Source organism: Phyllostomus discolor, chromosome 2, assembly GCF_004126475.2.
Source record: "Phyllostomus discolor isolate MPI-MPIP mPhyDis1 chromosome 2, mPhyDis1.pri.v3, whole genome shotgun sequence".
In the NCBI taxonomy this organism is placed as follows: Eukaryota; Metazoa; Chordata; class Mammalia; order Chiroptera; family Phyllostomidae; genus Phyllostomus; species Phyllostomus discolor.
The window spans coordinates 149,568,309-149,584,771 of record NC_040904.2 but is presented as its reverse complement, the minus strand read 5'-3'; the positions used below and the strand labels follow the sequence as shown (position 1 = coordinate 149,584,771).

The window sequence follows — 16,463 nt, the reverse complement described above, 5'->3', positions numbered from 1 at the left end:
GTGGGGTTTTTTTTTGTTGTTTTTTTGTGGGTTTTTTTTTTTTTCCTCTTTGCAAAGCATTTCCTGCCCTCTAGTGGCAAAAATAAACCTAAAAGTCTATCCTGGAAGCTGCAAGTCTGGTAATTGGTCCAAGTGTGGTCAGGAAGAGCTACTGTGGTGAAAACGGCCTGATGTCAGCTGTGACCACTGGCTTATTTTAATTGGAAATTAGTGCCACAGACATTCGCAGAGAGCCTATGACTCGCCATGCATACAAAATGGAAAAGATGCAGATATTTTTAAGGAGCGCCCTGGCTAGAAGTAGCTTGTAAATTAATGAATGTGGTATTGAGGAATAGTTGTACCATGTATCAGAAATATGTACACAGTAAATAGCACTGCCAGTAGTGACTATCAGAATAATAAAATCCTATAGTATATACAAGCTGCATGACTGTTTTCATCATTAGTAAACTAACTTCAGCTAAAGAGTTTCCATATATTCGTCAATATCAGCACATCATGCTTAATGGATGAGCTTTGGCATGAAATGACTATCACGTCATCAACAGAGTTTTTTCTAGGAGCTGTGTCGCGCTGTTGGAGAGTTTAGAAAATTCAGAATTTATTGTCTTCTACACTCATCCACCTCCCAATTTCCATTCCTGGGAGAGCAACACGTACCTTCTGGGTGGTACTGAAGATCAGAGATTAACCTGTTTATAGAATGTTTTAAAAATGGAACTCTGGAGGTGCCAGAACTCCTGGATGTGCTGTTCTTACCTGTCCTTCCTTCCACCACGGCTTGTCGGGAGGAGATCCCTCCGCTTACTGTTGTTACCACCACGGAGTACAGACTGCCTGACTTGAGGGAGTGGAAGTTGTATGTGCTGGTCTCACTGGAGACGTTTTCATTTTTGATGACCACATTTTCATGAATGAGCAAGACTTGGTAGAACTCTACATCTCCCACTGCCTGGGTCCAGTTAGTGAACAGGCTGCTGGTTGTCCCTTGGTTGGCCACATGCAAGCCAGTCACTTGGGCAGGAACTAAAACACAGTAGACAGACAGAAGGAAAAAAACAGATGACACTTAGTCATCCTAAGGAAGTACAATAAAATTAAGTAAAAAATGAAGACAGTCTTGAAGATGCTAACTATATATATATATATTGCTATAGACTCTCAGCTCTATTTCCTGTGGCATATGGCAAACTACTCCTTTACAGAGACTCTACTATTATGAAAAAGCTGCCTCCATGGGAAATCAAAATTATTTTGGATCCAAGGATGAGATGATGCATGCATATTAAATAATTCTGATGTAAAATTTTCAATAGTGGAAGGTTGCTTAAAAAAAACTTGCTCACTCAATGTGATTTCATCTGTCCTCACCCCCTGAGAACACTAAACCACGTCATCACCTGAGCTGATAGCTGTCAGGACTGGTACTGGGAAATCCTTTCCTCCTGGTGATTAGCTTGCAGTCTAGAAAACTGGTCAATTCTTTATTGGCACAGTCTCAAGAAAATTATTATTATTGTTATAAATGAAAATGTTACAATAACAGAAATTATATTATCTAATAATAATAATGCAACTATTGAGTGCCTCCTGTGTGTAGTTATGGGCTGTATGCTTTATAGAGATTATATTATTTTATACTCATTCAAAACTCCATAATGTTCATTTTATTATCCCCTTTACTGAAGAAGAAACCAAATATCATAAAACATAAGTAATTCAGCCTATATCATAGTGCTAATGAGTAGTTAACCTGGGGTTCAAAGCCCGATCTTCCCAACCTGTGAGCCTGAGTTCTTTTCCTAACTAGTAACTACTGTGATTTCTAATCTCTCCATTGACAAACCTTTTGCACAAATCTCAAAGCTGGCACTTGATCAACATACATCTTCTCTGTGTGTCTTCCCTGAACTATGGTAATCAAAGAGATTGACCTTGGCACAACTCTTCTCAGAATTCATTGATTTTGGATTCAGATACAAACATAGTCATTAAAAAATATTATTTTGGATGAAGGTGGTCAAAAGAGATACATTTCCAGGTAAAAGATAAATATGTTGAGAGCAAATCCTATGAGTTCTCATCACAAGGAGAACATATTTTTTCCCATTTTTCTTTTTATTGTATCTATGTGAGAAGATAGATGTTAGCTGAAATAATTGTGGTAATCACTTCATAATATATGTGATTCAGTCCATCACACTATATGCCTTAAACTTATAGTGATGTATGTACATTATTTCTCTACACATATAAAGTTTAACTCAAAAGAAATCACACACCTAAATTTAAAATCTAAAAGTATAGAAACTTGTAGGGGAAAATCTTTGTGACATTATGTTAAACAAAAATTTCTTAGATATGACATCAAAAGCATGATCCATGAAAAAAATTGATAAATTGGGATACCAAAATTAAAAATGTGTGTTTTGCAAAATACACTAATAAATTAAAGAAAAGACAAACCACCGACTTGGACAGTGTATTTCAACATACATTTATGACCAAGAACTTAGATCTGGAATAAAGAATTATTTTTTTAAAGGTTTTATTTATTTTTAGAGAGAGGGGAAGTGAGGGAGAAAGAGAGGGAGAGAAACATCAACATGTGGTTGCTTCTCGTGTACCCCCTACTGGGGACCTGGCCTGCAACCCAGATATGTGCCCTGATTGGGAATCGAACCTGCGACTGTTTGGTTCGCAGATCAGTACTCAACCCACTGAGACACACCAGCCAGGGCTGGAATAAAGAATTCTTAAAACTCAGTGATAAGAAACAAATATGGGCAAAGTGTTTGAAAACATCTCTTTCCTCAAAGAAGATAAACAGATGGTAGATAAGCACATGAAAAGGTGCTCAAACCCATTAGTCATTAGGGAAAATGCAAATTAAAAACACAGGAAATATCAATACCCACATAGTAGAATGACTAATATTCAGGAAAAAACCTGACAATATCAAGTGCCGCTGAGGATATGGAGGAACTAGAAATCTTATACATTGTTGGTGGGGATATAAAATTATACAGCAACATTGGAAAACAGTTTGGTAGTATCTAACAAAGTTAAACATACACTTAGCGTACAATCTAGCACTCTAAGTGGCGGGGATAATGAAAATGATCTTAAGTTTAAAACAATGCCTTGGACTTCCATCTCCAGTAGGATGATGGGCTACCTACCATGAAAAGCTCCCCAATAAACACAACTACATGTGTTGGATAAAACAAAAATGTAAATCCATAAATGAATTGTCAAGAATGCAAGGAATTCTCAGAGACCTAAAAGTAAGTGCTAGACAGGCAACTGAATTACTGAAAGATGCCTACTTCATCCTGTAGGCATCTTTTAAACACACATTTACACTTTGATTTTATAGCTTTGCAGGATCTACAAAACAGGAGGTAAAGTGTAGGACTTTCCCAGGCTGAGGAACCTCGTAAGTAACCCCGTGTAACATTGGATCCTGAAATGTTATATTCTAAGTGTAAGTAAAATAAATATTCCCTTTTTACTCCCACATCACCTCAACCTCCTAGACAATGGGAGGAAGAGAAAAAATTTCCACTGGAATTCATAACCTCAACACAGCTTCAGTGAATTTGCAACTCAGGTTCATAAAATCTAGATGATCAAAAAAGCCTCAAGGTGACAGTTTAGATTAAAATAGGTTTGGGTTGAGAGTAATCCTGTGCACCTGAAAGAATAAAGTGAAAAGAAAGTTCTTTCTGAAACCCACTTTCAAGCAAGGCATCAAAGAATTCCCACAGAATAAAATCCGAACATATGTGAGTTCACAGTAAAAAGTTATAAACATTTAAAGAAGTATAAGCTTTTAACTTCTTCCTTTGCTCAATCTGTATTTGTTCTTTAAGCAAAGGTTGTTTATGTATTACATTTCATCAACCCTATACTTAATTGTATGTAAAATTTCCTCTTCCCAATAAAACTTTTATTTTCATATGTTAAAAAATTAAAGAAATAAAGCATCATGAGTAAAGGAAACAAACTCAACAGACAACAGAATGCATCCCTGTAGATTTCAGATATTATAATTATCAGAAATAAATTGTAAAATAAAAATTGTTAATATGCTTATAGCAATAAAGGAAGAGAATGGAACTATGACTAAAGTGAACCAAAGACAATGTTTAAAAGTGAAAAAACATACTAATTAAAATTTAAAACTCAATTGATAGATTTTAAAATAGTTTGGACAGAACCAAAGAAAAAATTAATGAACTTAAACAAAGAGCTGAGAAAATTATCCAGACTATAGCCCAGAGAGCAAGTACATGAAAAATATTATATAAATAATATTTTAGCATACCAGTGGGAGAAGAGAGAATGGAAAAGAGGCAAGAGGCAATATTAAAGAGCTAATGGATGACAACTTCCAGGACTGATGAAAGATACTAATCTGCAAATGCAGAAATCCCAATAATCTCAGGCAGGATAAACTAAAAGAAGTCTCTACTTAGATCATTGCCATAAACAGCAGAACAAAGGCAAAGAGTACATCTTAAAAGCAATCATAGGAAACAGAGTACTCGTAGAGAAATAAAAATTAGACTGACAGCTGACTTTTCAATATCAACAATAAATGTCAAATACTTGAGTAATATACTTGAGTAATGTCTTCAATGTGCTGAGAGAAAAGAACTTTCAACCAAACTGTAACCCAGGAAAAACATCTTTCAAGATTGACAGCTATACAAAGATATGACCAGAGAAACAAAAGTGTAGACAGTCTGTCCCTAAAAGTCTCAGTAAAGAAATCTGAAGAATGTTTTCCAAGTTGAAGAAACATAATACCAGCTGAAATATCTGAGGTATAGAAAGAAAAGAAGAAGAAAAAATTGGTAAATTGGTGGGTCAATCCAAGGATATTTTGTACAAAACAACAAGTATATTTTGTGGGGTTAGAAAAGGAGAAATAAAATAAAGGACAACAGTATACAAATTGGGAAGGGGAGTCTTTGATGATGACATTGCTTCCTATTTCACTTAGAAAAGGAGAGAGTTATCAAAAGATAAGAACCCACCAGTCTATCTCTACTTGCTGTACCTGCACCCATATTCTCCTTCTCCCCCTCTCTCTCTGTCTCGCAGCTGACTCTAAAGTTAAGCTACCTGTGCTCCTTTCCAAAGCCAATTCTTTACCATATGCTCTGCATCCCAACAGCTCTTGCCTACTCATAGAATAATGGCAGCAACTCTAACTCTTCCCTTTCTCTGCATAGCGTCACTGCCCTTCTTTCTTCTAAAACATTCCCATCAGCATAAAATACATTGTTATTGATTCTACCATTAAAAAATCACCTTCTTTCGGAACATACTTTCTCTTTCAGATGCTGCCCTATTTCTCTGCTCTCCTTTGTAGCATGACTCCTCAGAAAGGTTGTTCTTTGCTCTAAGTTGAGCAAAATAAACTCAAAATAAGACAAAACATGGAACTATTAAAGACAAGAGCTGAAATTAGTAAAAATATAAAATGAACAACAGAAAGGATCTACAAATCAAGGCCTGGGGCATAACAGGCACTTAATGAACATTTATAAACTGAGTGTTAAAGAATTCAGCAGACAGGATACTTTTAAAGCCTAAAGTTTAAAGAATATTACCTGTTCTTCCTTCCATTGAAGATGAATTTTTTAAGTCTCCACTAATGCTGGTGACAGTAGCTATGTATTTTCGTCCAGGCACCAAGTCAGTAAAAGTGAATTCTTTGGCATCTTTGGGGAGTAACTTGTGGATGAGCAAGAGGTCTCTGTCTGCTAGGGAGATGATGTATTTCTCCCATTCTGCAACTGGGGTCTGCCACAGGATGCCCAGAGAGGTTTCATTGGCATGTTTGACACGAAGCTGGAGAACAGCCAGGGGGACTGAGAAAAAAACGAAAAGGAGTTTGGGTCACAGACTGACTCAAAAACACTTGCTCAGAACAGCTCTCTATTCTTTAGAGAACAGCTGTTCTCTTCCACCCACAAGAGGGTTCCAATTCAGCATTTCTTTTCTGAATGTTTATGAACATTAAGAAAAAAAGCTGACCACAAAATCTTTATACAACATGTTTATACAACATGACCAGAAATAAGGACTCAAAATATTACAACTGGAAACTACTTCACTAGGTCTTTTATTTTTGGCCCAATAATACTTTTTGAGTGCTTGTTCTTCCTATGAATTCTATGATATGAACATATTTAATTCAATGTCATCACCCACAACATCCATAAAACCACAGAGAAAGATCCACGTCTGGGTACTTAGGGAGGAGTTAGGAGTATCCATTGCCCCCATAGCTTGAAAGGACAAAGGGATTTTTCCTTCATTTCTAAGGAGGGAATGCTGATGCATCAATGACAGGGAGAGCAATAAAAGTATAGCTGGGGACTAATAATAGTATCTGATTAAAGACTCCCATTATCCAAAGAATTGAAATTTCTTCCATTTCTTTAAAAGGCAGGTTTTGTTATTAGAGCTTCTAAGAGACATTGTTAAGAGTAAAGTGTTGACCCCATAAAACAAGAGGAAAACAAAATTATGGAAGAATTAAGTGTGTACAATTATATTGTGAATTTTGCATCAAAGAATTTTTCTGTTATCTCCTATGATAACAATGCCTTCTTCTGGAATACCTCCCCAACAACCTGCTTGAGGGACACTTGAAGACATATCAGAAATATGTACATGGTGGTTTGCTTGGTTTCTTTCTTTCTTTCAAATCACAGATTTGCTTGTAAGCCAAGAATGTACCATGAACATTTCTCTCTATCAATGAAAACATTTTGGTGTTGGGAGTTCATGTTTTCTAATTTTTTTAAGGGGTTGGTTGAGGTCTGCAAAGGTTTCTGCTAAACCCTTCATTGTGAATTTTCTTGGGGGTTCTTTTTCTTATCCTGCAGTTTCCTTTTTTGCTTGCTTTTTCTTTAACTAGATGTTCCTGGTCCAGTTCCAAGAGCTCCTCATTAGTCAGTGCCTCAGGAACCACCTCCAGGTCATCCTCATCCACACCCAGGTTAAAGCTTTGCCATCTCCAACACAGTCGTGTTGATTTTTGTAATCTCCTCCTTCTTGGCAAATCCTTTAAAGTCGTGGACCCCTTGAATGTCTTCTTCCAGATGCCATTCATACACTCCTTGGTGACATAACCCATGCTGAAGCAAGGTTCTTAATGAAGTCATAGATATTGTAATCCTCCCAGAACTCCATCAGTGTTTTCTTGGTGTCTTCCTTCACTAGCAATAGCTTGGGCAAAGGTCCTCCCCAGGACCTTACAATCTCCTGTAACTCCTTGATCCATTGGTTGGATCAAGAAGGTGGTGTCTCGAGGGAGAAACACTACTTTGACTTTGGGATGAAGATCAACAATAAGCAAAATCTTGAAAGGCATGCTATTATTCTCTGAACACAGCAATTCAGGAGTGCATCCTAGAAGAGGGACTGGGCTGCCTAAGACGTCTTATTGCTCCTGATGTACACTGGCAGAGTGTGCTCATTAATATGCTTGAAGGCCCTGTGGTTCTCACTGTGCCAGGTCACAAAGGGTTTTAAGTTGTAGCCTGCAATGTTGTCCTAAAGGAAGACTGTTACTCTGTCCTTAAAAGCCTTGAAACCTGGCATTGATTTGGCCTCTTTATGGATGAAAGTCCTTGGAGGCATCCACTTCCAGAATAGGGAGTTTTCATCTGCATCAAATATTTGCTTTGGCAAGTGATTTTCCTTTATAATCAGCTTATCTAGAGTTTCCAAAAATTCTCCAGGAACCTTCGATCACGTTCACATTATATAATGAATAACGATTCTTGAACCTGTTTCAACCACCCAGAGCTAGCAGTGAAGCATCACGGTCAGGCCCAGCCTTTTCTTTCAACATAGCACACAAACATTTCGCTTTGGTTGTGGGCATCCCGGTGCTGAGAGGGATGGGCTTCTGTGTCGGGTCTGCAGTCCAGGTCATTAGGAGTTTCTCCATGTCTGACAAAGGCCCTTCTCAAATTTTTGTTAGTCTTTTCCCCTTCCATAAAGCAGACACTTTAACAGCTTTTATCATTTTGTTCCTGTTCTTCAAGAAGGCAGCTATGATGGAACGGGGCGTGCATAACTGGCGCACAATAACCATCACTGATTTTCCAACTTCACAGTCCTTAGTCACTTTAAATTTCACTTCCAGGTCAATCTCTCAGTGAGGCCTCTTATTGGCAATATCAACAGCGAATTTCGTACGCGCAGGAGTCATGATGACCAAAGCAACACGAGATTAAGTTAAGCACAACAGAAGTGATGCACTCAGGGGATGGTAAACATGAGATGTATGTGCTGCTTCTGGTGTAGCATGGCACACTGTTTTACAGCAAACATTTTTAAAATAAGTAGGAAAAGTACACTATAAAATGATACAAGTATAGTGTCTTAAATATATAAATCAATAACATAGTCTTTTGTTATCATTATCAAGTAGTATGTACTATGCATAATAGTATGTGCTGTACTTTTACACGACTGGCACAACAGTAGGTGTGTTTACACCAGCATCACCACAAATATGTGAATAATGCGCTGAGCTATGATATTATGATATCTATGACATCACTAGGTCCACTATGATCTTATGAAACCACTGTTGTATACGGTGTCTGTCACTGACTGAAATGTTGTTATGTGGATCATGACTGTAGAAAATAATGGAATGACTAGTGGAAGTGATCTCTCATATTCTTGTTGGACCAACCTAAGCATTACCAACCCTGTTTTAGTCTGCAAGCATAGGATATCTCAAGTCCAGAAAATTCCAGAGTACAACATTGACAGTTTCCTGGGTTCGTTGGCAAAGGGACCAAATTAAGATTTCATCAGTTATTAACACCTTGACCTTTGCTTACCTGTCCTGCCTTGGCAACGTTTAGAGTTCTTCAGATTTCCACTCTCGACAATGATTTCTATATCATACTGTCTTCCCGGTATGAGCCCCATGTCATTTATGACGTAGTGTGTTTCCTCCTTTCCCACGGTGACATTGTGCAGCACCCAGGAATCATTGAAGAGCAGGATACGATACTGCTCCCAGTCTCCAGCAGGGGGCGACCAGCCCACTACCAGGGACTTTGAGGAACCGTTGCTATGTGCCTCCAGGTTCCCAACTTTCTCTGGAACTAAATGGTAAAATGATGTCAAAAAGGAAATACTGAGAACCAAAAGTAAGGATACCCATTCATTCTTCATGGGCAACATTTCTATCCTCACCTGATGTTTGTGGATTGCAAATGAATGTTCTTTCCTCACTTTGGGGGCATTTGATACTCAAGAAATTTATGCCCAAATCACTGTAGTAATATATCAGAGATGCGATCTTCTGTAACACTGTTCATAACCTAGTGATATGACTGCTGTGTTTACTGACTGCACACCAGCTCTAGAGTCAATACCAATGTTGTATCTATGATGGTGACATTGATGGATGTGGTATTTTTGCGAAGAGACTGCATGTTGTGGTCATAAAACATTCCTCTTTGTTATCCAACTGAGAAGACTAATCTTACAATATAGCTCTGATGTTATTTGCTTGAAAACATTCAAGGTCTCTCTATTAGCTACAGAACAAATCATCAAGTCCTTGGTGTGGCATTTGTAGTTCTCCACAATAAGGCCCCCCATCCTTCCAGTCTTAATTCTGATACTCCTGCAGCCACCCTCCCTCCTTCCCACTCTCTTGAACGCTGGCCTCCAGGTGCTTGCTCTGCAGATCTGTGAGTCTCCTGGGCTCTTATGCCTTTGCTTGTGTCATTCCTTTCACCTCAAATCCCCTTCCTTCTTTTCTCTCCAAGAAATCTTTACTGGTCTTTGGAAACAAAAATCTGTTCTCTTGTCTCTCTGACCATATGGCTTTCTTTGGATCTATAATAGCATAGGGAACAGACTCTGGAATCAAACAGCCTGATTTAAACTCCAGCCACACTATTAACCAACTGGATGGCTATCCACAAGTTATTTATCTGTAAATCAGTGATAATAACACAACCTTTCTCATGGTTTTGTTGTGAGAACTAGATGAAATAATGGTGTAAAATACTTAGTGCCTAGCACATGGAAATATCAATATAATTATCATTATTAAAATGTACTGCAGTATTTTTATTTTTGTGTATATGTTCTACATTTGTGTGATTAAAAAGTAACTTCCTTAAAAGCAAGAGTAAGCAAGTAAATATTTCAGGTTTTGTAGGCCATTGTGGTCTTTGTCTCATTTTTTTAAATGTTTTAAAAAAAATGTAACGACCCTCTTAGCAAGAGGCTGTACAAAAACACGTTATAGGCAGTGTTTGGCTGAAGGGTATCCTTTGCTGAATCCTGCCATTTTAACAACTCCCAAAGCTCATTGTACAATAATTTACACATGAAGGCCCTAGATAATTTAGTAAATAGTAACATAATTTAGTAAAAGCCATGGTTAAATGCTAACTGGCCCTTACTATAAGAGCTCATCAGAAATATTTCATCCATTATTATCAATGCTAAGGCATTTATACCACTTAAGTGGTGCGATGTGCAACAGCACAGGGCGGGGACAGCTATGTAGATTATGCAGGAATCAACCAAATACCTTTGCTTAAGTACCTCAGGTGAATGCAGTTAACCCTCTGCTTTGCTCTGTACGTGGGGCCCTGGCCAGCAGACACCCTCAGTCATGAAGACCATTACTTCCCAGGTTGGGAATGGAGTTTCCCTTCTTACTTATTTTGTACTAGTCTAAGAGGGATCAGAGACTGGTTTGGGTGACAAGGAATATTCTGGAGCCCAGACTCACCTGTTCTGCCAACTGCCATCTTGTGAGCAGACAATTCACCAGAGATGCAGCTGACAGTAACTTGATAAAGTCGTCCAGGGGTTAAGTCTTTAAATTGGGTTTCTGTAACCTGGGGTTCTAATCGTCTGGAGTTTTTGATGGTCCCTTGGTAAGACAGGGTAATGTTGTAGAAATCTATATTTCCAGGAGGTATTTGCCACTTGACTTTTAGAGAGGTCAAAGTGCCATCATTTGTCACCTTCAGATTTAACACTTCCCTGGGGGCTAAATCAGAAGAAAGGAAGAGACTTTAACTCAGGATATCTTACCAGGCTCGTGGCCAAATTTTGACCTGAATTTTAATCTTGACAATCCACACCCCCTGCACAGAAGAAAATGACGAATTCATGAGGCGAAAATAATACTACAGAACCAAAGGAAGACTACCTGGCTAGTGGGAAGAACACAAATGTGGCAGTAGGAGCCTGAATTCTGGCTCAGACTGAGTCAGGTTGGCTGGGGGACCCTGGGAAACTCTGCCTAGGTCCCTGAGCCTAGGGGTCCTGTCGGCAAACGAGGGCTTGGCCAACATTCTTTAAGTGTAATGGCAATTTCTACTTAATTTCATCTGCCTAACTTCTTCCCCTTTTTATTTATTTAATCATAGCAAGTACATAATAGCTTGATCAACAGATTAGCCATTACAAAACTCTGTGTGCTAAAGATACTGTCGTTTTAAAGCATGGTAAAATTAAAGCTCAAGAGTTGTGTCAATGACTCATTGATCCTGAAATTAAAATTTTATCTTGTTCCTCCTCCTCCTCAAATTAAAAACAAAAAGTTGTGTCATTATTTCATCAATGGAAAATGATCACAAAGGGAAGACATTTTGGTGAATATTTTTTCTACCTCTTGTTGATGCTATAATTTTGGACCTCACTAATATCATCATATAAATTAACAACAGTTCATTAAAAGAACGGGTGTAGCATACTGATTTTGTATAGAGTGGTTAGAGGTGTAATTTGTTCTTGGTATACATGAATTATTCTTAAGATAGATGCTACATTTCTGTTGGGATGGTCTATATATCTTTGAGATGTGATTGAAAAGATATATGTAAATGCACAGGCGTCCCCAAATATCATTCCCACCAGACTCCTATAGTTTCAGATACTCTCACCACTAGAGTGATTTCTCAGATACCACATATTTTAGAGTTACTGTGAATCTAAGATAACTTTCCAAGAGAGGGGATTTATTAACACATTAGACCCACCAGAAGCATTGGCATCTACTAGAATGTAAGTTCCATGTGGGCAAAGACTTTGTCTCTCTTGGATGCTGTTACATCCTCAATGCCTAATATGTAGTTTATACCCAACAGCTATGGAATGAATGAATGAGTGTGCATATGAAATTATTCATGAAAACAGCCCCAGTTAGTTTATCAAGCTGTGTTAGGTTGTGGGAACAGATCCTGTAGTTCTGTTGGCTAGAGGTTGGGGGAAATGGCTGTCTCACAGGAGGAGGTCTTTGCACAGCACTGAGAAAGGTGTCCTGCTGCATGGTAAGTGATGTCACAAGGGCAATGGAATACTGTTTAAAGAAGGAAGACTGCCATCCTGAGATGAGAAGCCAAAGCTAGATTAGTAATTAATTTTGTTACTTCAGAACATTGTCAAGGGCTATAATGAAAGGGAACCCCTCTTCTTCTATGCAGAAAAGTAGATACATATTAAGGGCTTTCTCTAACATAGAGTTTCAACTGGTCCTATATTGCCATTATTCAAATAATTAATAAGCCTTGTTTGTTAAACATTCCCTTGATTTGCACTTTATTCTTGTTCAGCTAGCTAGGGAACTTACTTGTCCTGGCCAGTTTCCACTTGCGGTTTTGCAGCCCTGCAGCCTCAGTTACAATGGTGAGGTTATAGAGGTGGCCAGGCGTCAGTCCGTGAAAAGTGTAGGAAGTAGTATGTTTGTTCACGATAGTGCCATTAACTAGGATCCCTTTATCCATCAGCATCAGCTGGTATCTTTCCACATTACCGGAGCCATGGGACCAGGAAATCAGGAGAGAATTAGTTTGCGCTGAAATACCAATGTCTTTCACTGGGGATGGCACTAAGGGAACACAAGGGATTTTCAAAGTGTCATTCATAACTTCCTTGGAGAAGACACAGATACATTTAATTCAAAACTGCACATTCATTTATGCTTCCCTGTAATCTAACTTGTGTGATACTGAATGCAAATAGCACTTTTGAAATTTCACTGAAACCTAGATTAATGCTCTTTCCAAAGTGCACAGCCTAAACCTACATCCTAGTGTACCTGTCTGTCTCCCCCACTTAATAGGGATTAGGTAGTTTTTGCCAATGAAGTATGCTGTGGTATAACAGTAAAGGGAAAAGAAAAAGGAAAGAACTATAGGAGAGAAAAATGGAAAACAGCAATAAAGCTGGAGAGAAAATGAGGCAGAGTGGGTGGTAGGAAAGGCAGCACTCATGGAAGGAGGTCATGAAATGTCATTGATATTAGGGAACGCAGGCGCGAGCAGAGGCTCTTTACCAACGTGGGATTCTTCAGGAAATACCACAACTTGATGTTGTGAGAAGAGGAAAAGGAGGAAAGCATTCAAGAAATGAATTTTATGGGGCATATACTCAGAAAATGCTGTTGCCTAAGATTTGAGTTAGAAGGGCCAGTAAGAAATATCTACTTATTTTGGAAAAAATTCTTGTCCCAGAAAAGTTTTGCGACATATTCAAAATAGCCCAGCATGCTAGCAGCATAGCTACACCTCCTTGTTTTCAGTCCAGGTTTTCCATTGTATCACATGACACTTAGGTATGTGGGTATGTATCTTTGATCTGGGGGCAGTGTTACTTCCATTTCTTGACTTTAATATAATGTCAAAAGGGACATAGACTATTAAATGCCCGACTATCTGTAAACAGGTCTTACCTGTTGATCCATTGGTATAAATTGTTGAGGAACGTTTATGTCCAGAAACAGCTGTGATAGCAATATTGTATTTATTACCAGCAGTAAGGTTATAAAATGCATATTCATTTCCTGAAGTATTTTCTTGAATGTGGGCCTCCTGTATCTTTTTGTTGTCATCAAATAACTGCACCTCGTAACCTGTGACTCTTCCAGAAGGAGTCCACGAAACATGCAAGCTGGTTGAAGTAGCCTTCTCTTGACTGACCTCAAACCTTGAAGGAGGTAAAGGGTCTGCAAGGCAAAAACCAAGAAAGAGAACATGGCTTGAAGACTTCTGCAAAACATGCTTACCTTGCTCTAATCCAGGCTCATTTTCCTTTAAAAGTTTAAGTATCTGCTGCCTGTGAAACAAACTGGCATTTTACTTCACTTGCAAACTTACCATTTCATTTAAAAAAGAAACACACTCAGTTACTAGCTATACAAACTCCTTTTTCTAATATAAAAATTCTTTTCTGAGCTTGGAATTCCAGGTAAGCTGACATTTTCTTTGGCTTGCAAAGTCAGCACTTTTCCAACATCGACAAACGTCCAGGCTATGCCTGGGCAAAAATTGAAAATCAACAGAAAATGCAGATATTAAGAACTAATTTTGAAATTTATACTGAACTTTTTCTTTTTTAAGTTGTGGATTTTCATGGTATAAGTATAGATGATTTACGGTTGTTTTTAGGTATCAGGAAACCACAAAAGATACAGACCTAATTAAAGGCCTAGGTTAGGTTTGCTCCCCAAAATGAATTGTCTCAGCAGCTGGGGTTGCCTATGTCACCAAATTTTCAAAACTTGAGTTCTGGGACACTTTTGAGCTGCTGGGGCCCACAGAGCAGGTGGGAATGGGTTAGTACTGCACTCAGCTGTTTATTTAGTTTCAACCCTCAAAGCTGTGGGTCAGTTTGAGAAGTCCTGCTTCCTATGCATTGAATCTTGAAACAGATGAACAGGTTAACCTCCAGGTTAAGAACTAAGTCAATAGCATTTAGCGAGCAGCCACTGCACAGTACAGCGAGACCATCTGAGAAATGAGGCTCTCCCTACCCTGAGTGCTGGGAGTAGAAGCATTGAGAGACGTTTACATATGAGTAATTTTCAGAAATTCTACATGTTCTTGATGTAGAAAGTGGGATTAAGTTAGTAGAAACTAAATTTCAATAGTCAGGTCAGATATTTTAGTGGTATGGTTATAGAGATCTCAGTTCTTATCTACCTCTTGGGAAATTATATTTTTCTCACACAGTGACTGCAGGAATTCTAGAGTGTTCTTAGAATAATATGTTTTAAGAAGGCATTCATTTGTGAATAACACTTATACAAATAGGAACAAGATAATTTTTATTCTGTTCAGAAGGCATTTACAACCAGACAGCTTATAAAACTATCTACACCACACGTAGGCTAAATTCAGCCTATAATAAATCTAATGTCTTTGTGTTTTGGTCTGTGATTTTAATGAGTACATCATGCCGCAAAAATTGAATAAGCCACATAACATTTTACATGAGCAATAATTAATAATAATGTAAATATTAGCCAACAAGTAAGCCAAGGCAGTTGTAACTTCAAGAGCCAGAAGCACAGATGAGCTTGGAGAACGAGGTTGTGTGGTTTACCTGCAGCCCAGCACGGGTTCCCCTGGGGAGGCAGGGCTTGAATCGGCTCCCCAGCTCTGTAGCCATGTCCTCGGGCAATTCCTTAACTTCCCTGTGCCTCAGATGTCTCACCTTTGTAGTGCTGGTGATAATACTATCATTTTAGTAGAACTGTTATGAAGATTAAATTGAGTATTTTATCTAGAGCACTAAAAACAACATCTGGTACATGGTAAGTGTGCGCTGTTAGCTAGTATTATTATTACTCCTATAACCAGGAGAAGATCTTATCATAGAAGCAGGAAGACGTAGTAGCAGAAACGTTGGGCTTTGGAGTTGAACAGAGCTCAGTTCAAATGTCGGCTTCGGTCTTAAGACTTGGGCAAGTTACTTCGCCAGTCTAAGCCTCCCTTTTCCCATTTGCCTGGGGAGAATAATAATAGTACCTACATTCTCTGATGTTTTGAGGAATAACAAAATATAGATTTTTACCTGGCATACAATTTAATTTAAATTAATTTTGTATACTCACCAATGTAAATTAATTCTGCCTACTCAGTAATTCAAATTAATTTTGTCTACTTAATCATAGAAAAAATTTCCTCTGAATCACTGACAAAAAATGGAGGCAAAAATGTGATACAATTTCTTAAACTGAAGTGATAGAAGCCTAAATTGCTTTCTTCATAAAAAAATACCTAGATAAGTATCTTATCAGTTTATTCCCATGAACTAACTTTCTAACCCTTAGGATAAAATAAAAAAACTCCCAAAGCAATTCTCATTTATAAGCTCTGGTGGAAAAACAGTTTTTCTTATTTCTGGCAATATTATTTAGATTTTCTATCCTACATAATAGTCTATAGCCAAGGATGTCATAATCAAAGGAAAGAACATAATTTCCCCTCACAGAAAGTTTTCTTTTTGCCTGGCAAGGATAAGATACTCCACTGCCATAAGATTCTAATAGCCAACAAAACTCAAGAGCAACCCTGTCATAGCCAACCAAGATGACACATTTTTGTGCTGAAGAAGCATTTTAAGGACAAGCACGAGAGGGACAGCTGCTTTCC

General features: G+C 38.2%; 1 protein-coding gene across 2 annotated transcripts in view; it reads right to left on the bottom strand.

Annotated features, from left to right (window-relative positions):
* The window catches only part of PTPRB (protein tyrosine phosphatase receptor type B), a 106,767-nt gene that overhangs the window by 58,769 nt on the left and 31,535 nt on the right, over positions 1–16,463 (bottom strand). For both annotated transcript variants that reach the window (XM_028532097.2, XM_036018682.1), the window contains 6 exons: positions 13,760–14,032; positions 12,659–12,916; positions 10,811–11,074; positions 8,889–9,158; positions 5,628–5,888; positions 763–1,029 (listed from right to left, as the gene is read on the bottom strand). In XM_028532097.2, the coding sequence (XP_028387898.1) occupies positions 763–1,029; positions 5,628–5,888; positions 8,889–9,158; positions 10,811–11,074; positions 12,659–12,916; positions 13,760–14,032 (1,593 nt within the window). The remainder of the gene's footprint in view (positions 1–762; positions 1,030–5,627; positions 5,889–8,888; positions 9,159–10,810; positions 11,075–12,658; positions 12,917–13,759; positions 14,033–16,463) is intronic.